Below are 16410 nucleotides of genomic sequence, written 5' to 3'. Positions count from 1 at the left end.
TCCGCTTTACTGTGCACACCTTTCAGGGAGGACAAGGAGCCGCCGCCACCACCGCAAGGCTTTGTCTGATTTATGACAGTTTTCGTTCTTTCGGTGTGAAACCTCCCCCCGTACCCCCCAACCCCCAACCCCCCAACCCCGCCCCCAGGCAGAGGATGCTCCGCGGCCGCTCCGCCCGCAGGTCCCGAGCATCCCCCGTGTGTCCCCTCGGAGGGACGCGCCGCAAACTTTGTCTGCGGGGGGCGGCGAGGGCAGAGCCCGCCCCGAGCCCCCTCCCCGCGCCGGGCGGGGCGGGACGGGAGCTCCGCGGGCGCCGGGAGGCGGAGCGGCCCCGCCGGGCGGCGGCGGCGGCGCTGAGCCGGGACGCGGCTCCGCGCTCCGCACCCCGCGGAGCGGCCCGGCCCGGCTCGGCTCAGCCCAGCCCAGCCCCGGAGCCATGCCGCTGCCGTGCCGGGGCTGGACGCTGGCGCTGCTCACGCTGCTCGTGGGGTTCCTCATCTTCGCCGATATCTCTGAGATCGAGGAGGAGAGCGGGTAAATAAATCCCCCCTTCCCCTGCGCGGAGGGGTGCGGAAGGGAGCGGAGAAGAGGGGTGCTGGAGGCGGCGGTGGGGAGACGGCAGTGGTGGTGGTGGTGGCGGTGGTGGAGGAGAAGGGGGCGGGCGCCCGGACAGTTTCTTTGTCTCCGGCTCTCCCGGTTCTTGCCGTGCCGAAGTGGGAAGGAGCTCGCTCCGCTCCCGCGTAATGCCGCGGAGCCGGCGCACCCCCGGGCTGGACCGCCCCGCTGCCAGGCAGGACGGGGAGCGGGGCTGCGGAACGGGCAAGGGTGCGGGAGCTGGTACCGGTCCCGTTAGAGATGCTGAGGTGCCGGTCCGGGTAGGGATGCTGGAGCGGGTACCAGTCTAAAGGGATGCTGGAGCAAATACTGGTCTGGAGAGAGGGGTGTGGGCACTGGCAGTGCTGCTGGGCTGATGGAGCGGGTCTTTAAGCGGGATGTCTGCAGGCAGTCTGCTGGCCGCGGCTGGTGGGGCAAGTTGCAGCCCAAAATGTTGGGTGCTGATCCAGCTGGGTGTGGTGGAGAGGACACCAGCCCGCGGGGTGATGAATGAAGGACCAGTCTTAAGGGTGGTGGAGCAAGGACCTGTCCGTGGGGTAGGAGAGGGTGTGCAGGGACCAGTTGGGTGGCGGTGATGGAGCAGGGTGGGAGAGCAAAATCCATGGGTTGCATCTGGGGCTTTGTAATTACCCCTTCCCGATCACTTCCATGGTGGGTGTTTACCTGCAAGTGCCCTGTATGGCAGGGGCTAATGCAGCCCCTAAGTCTGAGGAGGTAAACAACACCCTCCGTACTCCACAAACCACGTCTTTGGAGGCTGCTGGAAACTTAGGGGATGAGAGAAGCAAATGTAGAGAGTAGGGTTTGCATTAACTTGAGGAACTCACTACAGCAGTGTGGGAAAACAAATCAAGTCATTTCAGTAATGTGGGGTGCACTCGTAGTTCCCAAATGGCACAAAGGCTTTCTGTGGCATTGTCCACTTTGTTACAGCAAAACAAACACCTGCCTGAAATCGTAAGTGAAATGCAGTGATGTTTGTCATTGTTTCATTGTTATATTATATTGGGTGCTGCAGGCAAGAAGTGCTTAAAGGTCAGGAGCCGTGTCCAGAAACATCTAGCACTGGGCTGTAGGTTACCAGGCTGGATGAATTGTTGCTCTGCAATGAGCTGGCACTATCTATATAATAATAAAGGAAATTAAAAGCTTCTGAGGCTTCCTCCCCCATCGGACAGGCTGCTCTGATCCCTTTGCTTTCCTCCCATCTTCTTTTCTGGCTTCTGTTCTTCTCTCTCCTTGCCTATCTGCTAGATCTGCCCTCTAGAACTTGCTGTGCCCTTATTGGAAATCTATTCTGTTTTGTTACTTACTTGTCCTGTTTTTCACCCGGGTTCATTAGGGATTCCCAGTGTTGTGAGTGTACTGGAAATTGAATGTTTGTTGGTTCCTTATCTCGAAGCCCTCGTATCTGAGTTTGTTGCTGTAGTTTCTCCAAGGGAGTACTGCCAAGCAGTGCCGTGGCAGAGATGGCAACAGGGTCAGATGAGTTCTGTAGAAACAACGAGCAGCTTGTTTCATACAGCATTCCAGCATGCACGAGGTAACTGAAAAGGAGAGAAGCACTCTACACCCCAGGTTGTAAAGGTCTTGTGCTTTCAATACCAGGAAGCACAGAGCAGAGATGGGACCCTGCTATATCAAGAAGTAATCATGAAGTGGGACAAACTGACCCTTTCTGTTGGTTTACCCTGTCTCACACCCTTCTTTTCCCAATTTCTTCTCCAAAATGCTTTGGGTTTGGTGAGCTCAAACACAAACACAGCAAGGGGCTGAGCAATGTTAATCTTATACCTTAAGCTCTTAGCGCAGGAGCCCAGCACAAAGAGCACTTCATCTCCGTGTGCTGCAGTGGTACCAGGAATGGTCATGACAGTGCTCTGACCTGGCTGAAGTACAGCACTGGGGAGATGTGGGAAAGCCGAGTGCCTCATCTGCAGCAGGTCAGGAGGTGATAAAGGGTTTTCAGCTTTGAGGGCCCCATGGTAATAGCATCTTTTGCAGACAGGTCCTGTAGGTAAAGGGGACTGTGTGACAGCAGCAATGCAAAGCAGTGTAGAGAAATAGACCCTTCCAAAGTTTTCCAGGACCTCTTTATATGTCTAGGAGGGAATAACTCCTCTTTGTCAGAGGCTTGCATGGTACCATATATTTGTGCAGCTCTCCCCCAGGTCAGGGATATTTGGCTGACAGATCGTGTAGCTCAGCATCCTCCTTCATACCCCACAGAGCACCTTGGCTTTGGGCAGCGCAGCCCAAGCCTTAGTGAAAGCAAAGAGCTAGGCAGGCACGAAGGGGGGCTGGGAAATGCAGGCAGGTGCAACTCTTTTCTTCTCTTTCCTTGGCATCCAAACACTCTCTAATTATTGTGAGGAGTGAACAGCTTGCCCACTTTTACACATACCCTGCCCCCCTGCCTGCAATTTGGATTGTCTTTGGAAGAATATGCCTCATACGGGTGGGAGAAGGGGGGAACATATTTCTCTCACCTACAGATACTGAGAAATTGCAGAAAGAAAGAACAAAATGGTCATTAGGTATGAAGTAAAAATATAACATTGCTGGCAAAAGGACAAAAAGACAACCACAGAAACAAGCTGTATTCACAGACAATAAGTTCCCAGCATCGCAGGTGAAGGGAGGCAGGAGCTAGGGGTGACTGGAGCTGCTCTGCCTGCCAGGGGCTGCTGAGAAAGATGTTTGCTCCTTAAGCAGCCCCACTTTGCTCCTCCAGGTATTCCTACACCACCTCTCGCAGCCCAGAGATACTGAAACAAAGAAGTGTCAGGGCAAGGATGAACATTCAGCAGTTTCTTGCTCCCGATGCCATATCGCTCTCATTACCCTGTCCCTCCCACCCTGCAGCCACCCCTGCCACATCCCTGTCGTTGTGCGTATAGATCACCCATGGACACAGCGCTGATGCTGCTGGATGGCAGCGGGCAGGCAGACGCGCTCATCCCGCTCGCCTTGGCTCGCTACCCCTGCTCACCAGTGTGTGCTGCCGCGGTGAGGTATTGCTGCTCTGAACGGTCCTGGCACTTTGTTCCCAAACAACCACCTGGTTCCGGGCTGCTGAACTTTTCCTGCATCCCAGTGGCGCTTACGTTTCCCTCCATCACTCCTCTTTGTTTCCCTGCAAGGAAACAAAAGACACATTCAATGTCTGTCTTGGGGAGCACTAATGCAATCGCAGCCATTTCTTCATCCACCCCAGGATAGGCGAGCGGGACAAACCTCTCGTTGCGCAGGGAAACAAAGGACCCGGCGGTGAGTGGAATGATTATTGCCGGTGAGGAGGAGGATAATTCTGCTCCAGTTTAAAGGGGCTCTTTGTTATTATGCGTCGGCTGTAGCGGTTCTGCAGGGGTCCGGCTGTGTCCTGATTGTCTGTAGAGGGAGCTGCTGACCCGCTGCCACCAGGTGACTTCTCAAATTAGCGCCTGAGCCATCTTAGGGAGCACTTGACACTTGGTAATGGGTTGGTCTTAGTATGAGCCAACCTTTCCTCTGCTAGCCCAGGCCACATGCCTTTCCATCCTCATCACCAGAGGAATTATACTCTGCTCTTTCTTCAGTGGTGAATAGGAGCATCTCATGTTTCCAGCCTGCCTGGAAGCTTGTCAGTAAATTGCTGCTTTTTCCATGTGTGCCCTTTCCTAACGCCTGCCTCTCAAAGGCTCAGGAATGCCACAGAGAGATTTTGCATCCTTTATGGTGGCTGATGCGCTTGCTCTGCATGGTCTGTAGCGTGCTGTAGTCATAACGCTTCTTGTCAAGGTTGGTCCAGGGAGTATAGATGTCCTGCTTAGATGTTTCAGGCTGTGATTTACTGCGCTTGACCCAGAGTTAGTCGAAGACTTGCTCTGCACCATAAGGTTCTGTTGCAAAAGGCGCTGTATTCTACCAACATACACTTTTTTTGCACTCACACAGCAGGTGCACACAAGCCAACAATTACTCAGGTTGGTCTGGAGGAGTAGTAGCTCACTGCAGGACAGAAGCCCACAGATACCCTGCAACTATTCATGTAAATGGAGCCAGTAGAGAGACCTTTGTATTCGTTTGGTATGGCAGGGCTCTAACAAAAGCCCCATGATGCATCAGGCTTGAAAATAAAAGCAATGTTGGAGCACTGATTTGAGTAAGAAAATACTTGGTATTGGCTTTAATTGCACCTTTTCTGACAATAACTTGAGCTCAAGCAGTGGGTGTCAGGTTGGCTGCAGAGTTCCCCTTCTCCCTGTGAAGCACTCCTTCACCTCCTGCAGGGGCAGGGGTGGCTGTCACAAAGATGCACACAAAACCCCTGTGCTCGTGCCTAGGGCAAGCTGAAGGTGATGAATATCCATAGCTTGTTTCCTTACGCTTACCTCTGAGGGAATGGCAGGAGCAGTGCTACCTGCAGGGAGTAGGTGTCCTGCAGGAGGGGTTGGGAGCAGCAGGGTGGAAAGGACTAGCAAACCCCCTAATAATCCAGTGAAACAAAAAGAAAACCCAGCACCATGAGCACAAACAGCCCTTGTAGGGGCTTTGCAGTGCAGTTAGCGAAAAGCTACTCTTTGGTCTAGTCCTGATGGTCAGCAGCAAGACCCCCAAGGAGGGAATTTCTGAGCTTGCCAGTGAGGAGGACAGCAGCTGTGACAGGAGGATGCACATCTCCAGCCAGCACTTCTTAGGTACAGAGTTACTGAAGCCATTACCAGTTCCCACCCTCAGAGCAATGAAGAGAGCAAAGCAGTTCCCACAGGGCTTCAAGTTTCCCTTTTGCCCAAGTGTGCTTTTTGTTTCCCATTTCTAAGCCCACAAATCCACAATTCCAGTCTGGGAAACCTTCTTTTCTCCCTGCAGAGAACAAGGAGTTCCAAATGTTGGTCCATTCAGCAAAGGCTTGTTGAGCAGCTAACGGTGGGGTTAAGTGATTCAGCCATCAGCAGTACAGTGCGCACTCCTCCATGCTATTGCTGAACTCATGGGCACAGAGCGAAGCCCTGGAATGGTGGCCAGCAGTGACACAGCAGATCCCACTGCCACCCAGACCCCTCCTGGCTTCTCCTGGACGCGGATGAAGGGGTCGTTTTCTGTTGTATTGTCTGCAGCATCCACAGTTATTCTGCTTGGACATCTGTTCTTTGGTGCCTACTGGCATGCCAGATGTGCTTTTGATCCTCCAGGAAAGTGTTCAATAAGAGCTCCCTTATCTTTCCTTGGGCTTTCAGGCTACAGGTATTTTGTTTCTTCATCCCTGTGACCAGCACTGCTTAAATACATCTACAGGCACAGTTGCTATAAAAACACAGATGTTCCAAAGACAGACTTAGAAGTGCCTCTGTTATTTGTTTTCCCTGGGCCTAGGTCATCCTCAGCAGCAAGAAATAAACCCACACTGCAACATTAGGTAATAATTATTTTGCCGTTTCTTTGGCTTCTGTCCCCTGTTGCCTCTGGAAACGAGTTTTCTGGCACAGTAAATTCACTGTAGGAGCGGAGTTTCAGGTGTCCTTCAGCAATCACCACAGCAGAGCAAGCTGGTGTCAGTGGTGCTGCCCCTATGCAATAGAATAAAAAGAAGAGGGGGGAAGGAAAAAACCAAGACAAGAGTGTCTTTACAGCCCCTTTTTCTTTGTGTTCCCACTGTAAATATATGAAGAACCTCTTGTCTTGGTTGAGCAGCAGCCTTGGTGTTGTTGGTGGCCTTGGGAGATGCATCCTTACCAATCATGACTTCAATCAGGGACAATCCAGAGAGATGGGCATGGTGCTGCCAAAACCTGCCATGGAATTGGCAATGGCACAGGGTGAGAGGGCAGGCTGGGGGCAGGAGGAAGATGAGCTGGGAGGGTAGCACATGGTTAAGGTGTTCATTGTGAGGGTGGTGGGACCAATATGGTCCTCCTGAAGCAGCAAGTGATGCCACAGCACAAATCTGTGTCCTGTCATCATGTAATCCAGTCTGGAGTCTTTGCACCAGCCCAGGAGTGATGGTTGCTCTCGGAGGTGACACTACAAGGCAGAAACACCAGCAGCTTTAGGGATACCCCCCTTTGCCAGGTGGTCAGCAGCTTCATCACCCTCATCCCACTAACTCTGCCAGCCCTGCTCTTGACCCTTCTGAGGTTTCCTGATTCACCAAGCTGGCTGCTCATGCACTGGGTCAACTCTTTATCAATTCAAGCGCTGGACTCTTTCTTACTGCTACTGCAAGTAAAGTTCTTGTTATTGCATACAGAAATCCATTGGGGGTATCACAAACAAACAACAGAAAGATACCCAGCCTGGACATCTGCCTGCTGAGTATGCTGTTCCCATCCAGCACTCTCCATGGGGAGGGCTGCTTTTGAAAGCATGTACTGTCACAGTCATAACAGTTTTGAAGGGCTCTCTCAAGGCCTCCCTCAGTCCAACAGCATTGTGGTGGCCCCCAGGTATTACCATGTGTCTGGCAGCTCCAAATTCAAGGATGGTTCTTCCATGGAGACCCGTTACCTCCAGCCCAAGCTTTACTGGCATCTTCAGAAATGTAATTCAGCTCTCAGGCAGCAGCTACAACAGGGGACACAATTCCCCTGAGAAGGTTAAGCATTGTCATAAGGGATCTCCAGCATCTTTTCAGGCATCCAGAAGCACACTCAACTGTTGAACAGCAGCTTGAGTTGGTCATTAAACTTCTTCTCCTTACTGCTGCCTGTATTTCCATGGTGTGGCTTTATGAGCCAGTGGAGGAGAGAGGAGGCCAAGCTCTGAAACCACTATTGGCTTCTGGATGTTGTTATCTGGGGACTTAGCTCCTGTGGAGGTCCTTGCATGGCTCCATTGCTAATGAGCATCTATAAAGGTGGGGAAATAGCTCAGGCAGCTGCTGGTTGCAGGGTGTAGTTCTCACCCAGGAGCTCCCAGCCCTCTTTGTGTAGGCACCAGATGTTATTTTGAGGATGCTCATACAGAAGAACCACTCCAGGAGAATGTCAATGCCCAGGAGAGGTCCTCAGCATCCACGTCAACAGCAAAAGAGGAAACCAGATCCTGAGTATTCCAAGGGGCTGTACAGACCAGTGGGAAAAGTAGGTGAGAGATGGGTGTGGGAGGATGAGCCAGAGGAACCGCAGCCCCTCAGACATGATATCTTTTCATATTGCACCATTCCGATCTCCCAGGGTACATAGCATCCAAGATGCTGGAGGAGCCATTGGGATTTTTGTCTTTTGGGATGTGAATGCTCAGGGTGACAGATCTGCTGCAGAACTGATGCTCTGCTGTTTGTGCTCCCTGATAGCTCTGCTCTGTTGGCTGAAAAAATTATCTCAGGGAAAATGTATAGTGTAGATCTGGTTTTTAAGCAGTGAGGCTTTTGTCTCAGCTCCTTTCTAGGTCTTCTGTGGGCTCTTGGGGTTTTTTTTCCTTCTCTGTTCCAGAAGGGGAAAGCTAAACACAAGCACACACACCCCAGTCCCAAACCCTTCACCGGATCCTTTTTGCCTGCTTCAATGTCTTTTTCTTTGCTGACTGTTTAACTAACACAGCCAAAGAAACTGAACTGATGCCAGGAATAAGCTTCTAATGGAAGACCTAAGATGAAGGAGGGAATAAGGTCCTGTTAGCACATGGGATGGGGAGAAGTGAAATGTGTGACATTTGAGCCCTGCCAGCACGTGAGCATTTTGTCTTTAGAGCAGCGAAAAAACAAGAGCATCATGGGGTGATCGGGTCAGGTTGTGCTGATGTGATGGGGAATGCATGTTTATGTGAGACCTGACATTCCACACATGCAAGGGAGACTGTTCTGGCTCAGGAGAAGCACTTGGCCTGCACCATGGGATTCCTGATGGACAGCAGTGACCGTCAGGCTGCTCTGAGCATCTTCCTGCCTCTTACAGGTCCTTCAGAACAGGTAGCTCAGGGAAGGGACAGGGATTTGGTTTGGTGCTGTGGTTATCCCAGTGCAGTCATCCCCGAGCAGTGTCCTGGTGGTAGGCTGCCGCGAGTGTTCCTCCCATTGCCTCGTGTCCTTTAGTGATCAGAACTGTGCTGTTCCTGCTTGTTCTTCACTGGGTTTGCCATATAAGCGTTTCTGCCTAATTGGCTGATTCTCTATTCAGCAATAGGTGTCTCTGTTTTGCAAACTCATGTGTCTTGATTCCCGTGTCCTCAATGATCACACAGTGATTTGTAACCACGCAGAAATCTGGGAGCCAAATCCTGCTCTCATTTACACAGGAGCCGATGTAAAGCCACAGTTACCACCTGGCAGGGAGGGATGCTGAGCACCTCTGACCTCCTGTCTTGCTGTGGTCCCTGTGAAGGAGCCTGCAGGATGCAGGGGAGCAGGTGACCACAATAGCAAGGCTGGTTTGCACGAGATCGATAGATCTGTATTCCCCATGGTGGGTCATGAACATCAGCAAGAACATCAGCGGGTGCCTTTACACCAGGTCTCCTTGGCTTGCTGGAAGATGCTACACCACAGGCCTGGTTGTACAAGCACTGCCCCTGCAGCTGCGTCAGAACCCCAGCAGAGCAGAGTGATTTTCCTGAATGCCATGATATGGGCACACTCTTCCAAATGCAGGAGTATGAAAGAATAGAAAGAATGAAACTTGGGAGCAGTAAAAATAGCACCTGATATTTAGGAAGTTTTTGACACTCAGGCTGCCAAGCTGTGATAATATGAACAAGTGAGATTTTAAACACATGGAAGTGTGATTTCAAACGTCTCATCAAGATGTATTGCAGGATCTTTCATCCTAGCAGACAAAACGCTTTAGAAATGTCTTCCCAATTAATCCCTGTGGAGGGAACCTTCCTCACCTGGAGCGTGTGGGTACACAGGTTTACCCAATGGCCACCGATCCTCTTAATTGTAATCTCCTCCACACCCCTGGGATGACAGACTTGGAAATGACTGATGAAATGTCACAGGGAATGATGAGCAAGTGTCAGATGTCCTGGCTCCTCCTGGTGTGTTATGAGATGTGACGCAGGAAGGCAAGATGAGAAGGGAGCCTGCGAGAGCTGCATGTCTGGGTAGGGGAATACCGGTGTTAGGGAGGATGCATGATGGTGCATTTGAGTACATGGTCTTAAGGTTCCAAAATGCATCTCCGATCCCATTGGTTCTCACCTGGCTTCGGCTTTTGTTTTCTAATTTGCACAAATTCTTCCCTGTGAGGGTGCTGAGGCACTGGCACAGGGTGCCCAGAGAAGCTGTGGCTGCCCCATCCCTGGCAGTGTTCAAGGCCAGGTTGGATGGAGCTTGAAGCAACCTGCTCTAGTGGAAGGTGTCCCTGCCCATGGCAGGGGTTGGAACTGGATGAGCTTTAAGGTCCTTCCAACCCAAACCATTCTGCAGTTCTAAGCAGCAGCAAAGCCTTTCCTTTCCAAATTTGACTCTGTTAACAGAACATTTTATGGATACGAGTGGGAAACCCTGCAGAAACCACTGCAGTGTCTAGTGAGAAGCCCACAAAGGGACTGGCTGATGAATATGGCCTTTCCCCATCTTTTCAGCGAGACCTGATATAAGATGGAAAGCCGGGATATGTTACCCAAGAAATCCTGGTTTCCAGCCTCTGGGCTGGATTCGTGCTCAGTTTGGATTCTCAGGACACCTTTGCTTTTCCACCCTGCAGGACAGGCTGGACAGGTTGGCACTTGGAAGGCAATTATTTTTCTTTCACAGACAACTGGAATCAGATTTGCTGCTCTGCTGGTCTCAGTGCAAACCCTGAATTTCAGGGAAGAGGAGGGAGAGTTGGAACCTGTATCCTGATCCGTGGCATAGCTCTGGCCAGAGGGAATCATGCCCCATCTTTGAGGACTAGGGGGTGGGGGCATGGCTTAGCTTAATGACTGCACTGCTCTTAGTCAGCAGTATTAATCCAGTCACTTAACAGGGCAGTTGGTGCATCCAAGCCCATCTCCAGCGAGGTGCTGTGCAGGCGTCAGCTAGTCCCTGACGTTGCAAGGTCTGGCTTATGCCCATTAATGCACATGAGATTATATGTGACTGTGAGTGTCTGCAGCAGTGAGTCTATCAAGTCTGGAAGGAGGGAGGTGATCTCTGTGTTTGTATTCCTTTTCCAGTGGCTGGGCAGTGTATCCCTTTCCCCAGTTTACAGTGGCTGGGTCTGCCTGGCCATGAAGCAGAATCCTGTGGAGGGGCTGTGAGCATCCTGCTCCACATCCCCTCCTGACACAGATGCCTTGGGAAGAGGAGGGAGAGCAGTGATTTTGAGAGGGTGGTGCCCGAGCAGGCTCATGTGCCCTTCAGATAGAAAATAGCAATTCTGGCCTTGAGGACAATATCAGAGCAATCCTTAAAAAGCAAAGTAAAGATAGGTAGTGGTTTCTTCTTGTATAGATACAGACTGCCTTCTGGGTACTGCCTGCAGCCATTTCAGGAGACCAATGGCTGTGTGTGTTTTTCAGACCAGTGAGACCCTTATAGGTTGATTCCTGTGGTCTACTGGGTTACACATCCTACTCTCTCACCCTTCAGGAGCCATACTTCCTCTCAGCAAGTAAAGAACAGCATTTTCAAGAGGGGTGGTGTGCTGTAAGCCCATAGTAGTGCTCCTGTCCTGGCTTGTGGCACTGTCATTTCTTGGTGTTATGGGTCAAGTCACTTCCCCCCACAGTGTCCCAGCTGTAAAACAAGGGTCATAAAATGTACCTAACACAAAAGCAGGTTGTGAAAACTTGGTGTGTGTTAATCATGTGAACCCCTCAAGATAAAAACTGCGGCACTCTGAACTCTCTTTCTGTGGAATTCAGATGGGGGATTGTGAAGCAGAATTTATCCAAGGGATCATTATCTCTCTTTCATGTGGAGAAGGGAGAAGAGGAGGACTTGGGTTGCCCAAGGTGAGGAAGACACAGAGGTTTTGTTCCACTGGAAATGAACTCCACAAATGTGACTAAATGGGTGGTTGGGTATGGATGAAATTTCTGGCTAGCTCTTACTTCTCATGACCACTTCCCATGTGTATTGTCTGCAACAGATGCTGGAGGAAGCAGGACTCAGAAGTGGGCATTGTAAAATATCCATGGAAAAAACCTCTTGGAATTTGTAAGCCCAAGAATATGGATGCATAAAGCCTGTTCTTAGAGATCCGCTCACCCAAAGAGGCTGTGTGACCTACTTGTTCAGTCAAAGCAGCTTTGATTTCACATATTGAAATTGCTGGAAGCAAGACCAAACCGTACCTAGCAATAATTAAGAGAATCATTTAAGAAGTGAGATATTATGAAAAGGGATGCAAAAATCCCCAAACAGCCCATTCATAGGGGGTGAATAGAGAAGTCCTCACATATCTGATTTGTCAGAATTATTCAGCCAAGAAAATTTGGACCTGAACCATAAGAAAATTCTTCTTTTTTATCCTCTGATATATGAATCAGTGTCACTTTACATCTGAGCACAGAATGTGTTGACCTATATAATATCTTAGATAGTGGAAATTCAGCTTGAAAATCTCAAAGCAAAAATGAGAAAGGGTGGCATAAGCCAGTAATATGGCATTAGCACATATAGATGCAATTTATCACTGGAAAACATCCCCACAGAAGTCAAAAAAAGAGTGTTTTGTAAATAATAGGATTAGGAAGCGGGTTGGTACTTTGTGGAGCTGGCTATACAATCAAACTGATAACAACCAGATTAATAAAGCAATTCAATCTAAACACGCTGTAGCACTAGAAAGCTTTTCAAAATCAATGCCTATCTGTGCAATTTTAATCGAGGTTGTTCTTTGCCTTTTGAAGCCACGAGATTTGAAACTCCAGGTCAGCAAGGGATAATAAAATGGGCTGAGGTTTCCTCCTAAATATGTGCCTTCTAATTAGTGCCCTCCATTTATTAATGCTGTCCTCTTCCCAGGTGGGAGGAACGAAGCAGTACAATGATACTGGCTTGCTGTGTTGGTAATGAAGTATGGTAGATCCTGGGAAATACCATGCTTGGCTAAACTATGGGTGTTTTGAGTGTCTGGTCTGCCAGGCTGGTACCCCCTGATGAGCTGAGCTCAGCAGGGTGCTGCACAGGGCAATACACCCCATGGTATGATAGTGTGAGGCATCCCTACCCATGGCAAGGGGTTCAAACTCGATGATCTTAAGGTCTTTTCCAACCCAAACCATTCTATGATTCACAGTGCGTGTTATTTTCACCTGTACAAAGGGAGATGTAAAGAAGATGTTCAGAAGTTGCAGTGTAGATACAAAGGGCCAAAAGACTGATGGTTTTGAAGCCACAGGAGCATCTTAGGATTCATTGAACCAGCTAAGACCTTCAGCCAAGTATCATATCCCAGCTTCAGGCAAGCTCCATGGCTCTGAGATACCAGGCCTAGTACAGGGAGCAGTGGCTTTGCCAGCATCTCAGGTGAGAGCATCCTGGCTGCTGCCAGCCAGAAAGCAATGAGCCCAGTGCCATGGAGCAAGTCATGGGAAGGTGGCTGGCAGCAGAGCCCGTCTCTCTCTCCCATGTTCACGTATGAGGGCAGAACATTTCATGCTCTGTTGGCATTACAGTGTGTTGAAAACTGTTGCTTTTCAGTGTGTGAGGGAGAAAGAAACTGCCCTTGAGGGGCTGCTCAGCAGTGAAATCCCCTTCCCCACCATCACTGCACACAGTGAGCTGGGAGATGTGCTCTCAGTGTGCGTTCCTCACGTCCAGCATTGATGCCTGCCTTCATTTCAAGAGGAGACATGCACAGGCCTGTCGCTGGCGGCATGTAAAGCTAGGTTGGATAAATGCATTTGAATAATATGATGTGATGCTTCGGATCGGGCCTGCCATAGCCACAAACCAGGGATGAGGTGGGAGCCAACAGGTCCTCTCCACTTTTTAATTTCTGTGATTATTTTTCCTTGTCCTTTCACAGAGATTGTGAACCAGCACTTATTCAGGGAGCAGCCTTTCTTTTTCTAAGCCCTTAATCCAGTCCCTATCTGCTGTACAGCAAGTGTGAAGGAGTGTGAATCCCATTTGGAAGGCTCCTTCAGAGGAGACGTCTCAGAAAGCATTCGTGGTTTGCACACTAATCCAGCCTGCTCCCATACCCTGCGGTGAACCCCATTAAAGCAGAGGTTGTTAAATGCCAGTAGGCTCTAGGAATAAGCTAGTCCTGCTGTTCCCTTGATGCACCAAAAAATGAAGCAGCTCACAGACTCAGGTTTGTCAAAGGAAAGAGATGAGTGTTGGAGCAAGAATCACTCTGACTTGGCTGTAGATAGTCCCCAGCAGGAGGGAGGAAAAGGACAACCATTGTTGTCCCAAAGGTTTGATGTTAGGCGGTGCTGAGGGCTGCGCTCAGCCTAATGAAGGGATTTACTTTGCATTCCCCAAGTCTGACGGTACCAAACGTTCACACATTATTTCTTTTTCATTTATGTCTAATGCATTTGGGATTTTTTTCAGGACTGGTAGAGCTACGTGCTCCTGAGATACGTTTTCATTAAGGTATATATTTCCAGGTAGCAGTATTTCTGCTGGAAGAAATTTGGTTCTCTTTACGAGAGTGTTCATTTGGCTACCTGAGCAATGGAAACAATAAAACAGAGCAATGAGCATGTGGTAGGTAAAATGTGTCTCACAAGGAGCCCAGGTCCCACTGAGCATCAGAAAGTGGGTGACTTGTTCTTTGTCACCCCTTGGAAAAGAGCAAGTTAAAGCAAGAAGGGGCTCTGCAGCCAAGTAGATGCAGACCAATACTTGTATGTATTTATTTTTAGGTGGAGTTTCACAGGTTGTATGAGTGGTGGTGGTTTCTGAAGGGTCTTGGTCCCACCTATTCTTCATTATGGCACTATACAGGTGCTGAAAAGTTTGGCTGTCTGTTCCCTTAGGTCTTGCTCAGGCAGGTCTGGTACTTGCCCTTGTGCAGTAGTGTTAAAGCCATGGGAGTGACAAGAATGTCACTTCAGCTCTCAGCTCCAGCGTGCGAATGACTGTGGTGAATTGGCCTCATAGCTTCAGCTGGGTAACACCAAAGGTGGGGACAAGGAGCTTCAGGTCACTCAGGACTTGGAGCAGGTTGGAATGAGACTCAGGGTCTGGTTTGGATCAGTGGGAGCTGGGAGATGGTGCGCTGTGAGGATGAGGTGACCCAGGGGCTGGTGGCTTGGTCTGGGTACAGTGGAGATGTTGGGTGGTCTCAGCTGAAAACCCAAGAGCAGTGGTGGGAATCTGGTCCAGATCATTCAGCTCAGTCCCCATTTGGAAAGGATAGGGAAAGTCCCTTGGCAACCTTCTCAATGCACTGCTAACACCTGACTCGTAATAAAAAAGTAGAGATGTGTTTAATGCAACCTGTAGGCTGCATGCTGCTTTGATGACAGAGACCAGATGTCTTTGATGGCTGGTTGGATTGCACAAGTATTATTAATTGGGGTGGTTAGGAGCTTTTTTGTGGGAATGCTTTTTATGGTCACAGTAGGGCAGCAATGACAATGGATGTGGAAAGCCCTTCATAGGCATGAGGACTCGTCCCTCCTGGATGGGGTGGATAAGGTTGGCTCAGCAGTGTCTCTGTTCAGAGCCCTTCAGAGCAGGATCTCTTGACTGTTGAACAATGCTTGGCAAAGAGGTGCTGGGTTTATAAATAATGCATTTCCTTTGTCTTGCAGGAGTTCTGGAGGCAGAGGTACAATCAGATCAGCTGTGAACAGCTTACATAGCAAATCTAATAGGTTTGTAAATTAGATTTTGTGTTCATTTGTTTTTGCTGTAAGGCAGCTATTAATCTGCTTCTCCTCTTCACTGGATAGTGCTGTTCTTATTTAGCAAATGTATCTGTTTCTTTTCACGTCTGCTTTGCATTTTCTTAATCGTTTCTCCCCCTCCGTCCTCCATCTCAGTGCAATAATCATTTGCAAATAACCAAGGATCTGCAAGTTGTGGTGATTGAGAGGATGAGGAACAGAGAGCTACTTATTGTGAAAATAAGTCAGCATTGGAGTTGCCATTTTCATAGGTTTACTAAGTGATGTTAGAAGAGAGACCGCTGTCTTTGACATGGGAACTTCATTCGGCTTTATAGTAAAGCACTTCAGTAACGTTGCTCCATTGCAGTCAGTTCATGGCATCACAGCTTCATTCAGTCTCTCAGTGTGATTTTTACAATGATTTCTCATCAGCCCAGCATTACCAAGCAGCCCAGTTGCACAGCTTAGTGATGCCATGCGAGAAGGGATGATCTCATTCTGTGATGATGCCACCACCAGCGATCAAAACACAGAAAATGGTCAAAACCAACAGAAATCTTAGTTATTCCCAAGATTTCTTTACCATGTTTCCTTTCTGATTTTGACACCTTTTTATAAGCTTTGCAAGACACAAGGTAATACAGCAAAATACACAATGGATACAAAGCCAACAGCCTTGACTGGCAGGTACTGTACAAACACAAACAAGGACACTGGCAGCCAGCTTTTATAAACACATTTCCTTGCCTTTCCAAAACACTACACAGTGTGAGCCACAGTGTGTCCATGGGAGCTCCTTGCCTGGGCCACCAGCTCTGCTCCATCTCTCTTACTCTTCTCTCTTCTTGGGGTTTATGTGCTTTTTTATATGTATGTATTTACAAACCATTTCCCAGCTGGAAGAAGCCCTTTGCATCGGAGAGGGAGATTCTCTTTAGCTGATAGTGAGAACTTTGCCTGTATGTTTTTCCGAGTGCTCTGAAGTGTGAAGGCTTTTTTGGGGCTGCAGATACACGAGCAGCGTTCTGATGAGATGCTTGGGTATTCTCTTTGGAGAGATCCTGGCTGGCATCAAGTATTCAGAGGCTCCTT

At 49.3% G+C, this 16410-nt stretch overlaps 1 protein-coding gene across 1 annotated transcript in view; it reads left to right on the top strand.

Moving 5' to 3' along the window:
- The first annotated feature begins 355 nt into the window (after positions 1–355).
- The window catches only part of ST8SIA2 (ST8 alpha-N-acetyl-neuraminide alpha-2,8-sialyltransferase 2), a 31277-nt gene continuing 15222 nt past the window's right edge, over positions 356–16410 (top strand). Inside the window, exons 1-2 of the mRNA XM_034066161.1 lie at positions 356–534; positions 15241–15303. Coding sequence (XP_033922052.1) covers positions 437–534; positions 15241–15303 — 161 coding nt within the window. The 5' untranslated portion in view covers positions 356–436. The remainder of the gene's footprint in view (positions 535–15240; positions 15304–16410) is intronic.

Source organism: Melopsittacus undulatus, chromosome 9 (assembly GCF_012275295.1).
Source record: "Melopsittacus undulatus isolate bMelUnd1 chromosome 9, bMelUnd1.mat.Z, whole genome shotgun sequence".
In the NCBI taxonomy this organism is placed as follows: Eukaryota; Metazoa; Chordata; class Aves; order Psittaciformes; family Psittaculidae; genus Melopsittacus; species Melopsittacus undulatus.
The sequence above is the reverse complement of the archived record's forward strand: the minus strand, read 5'-3'. Positions and strand labels throughout refer to the sequence as shown.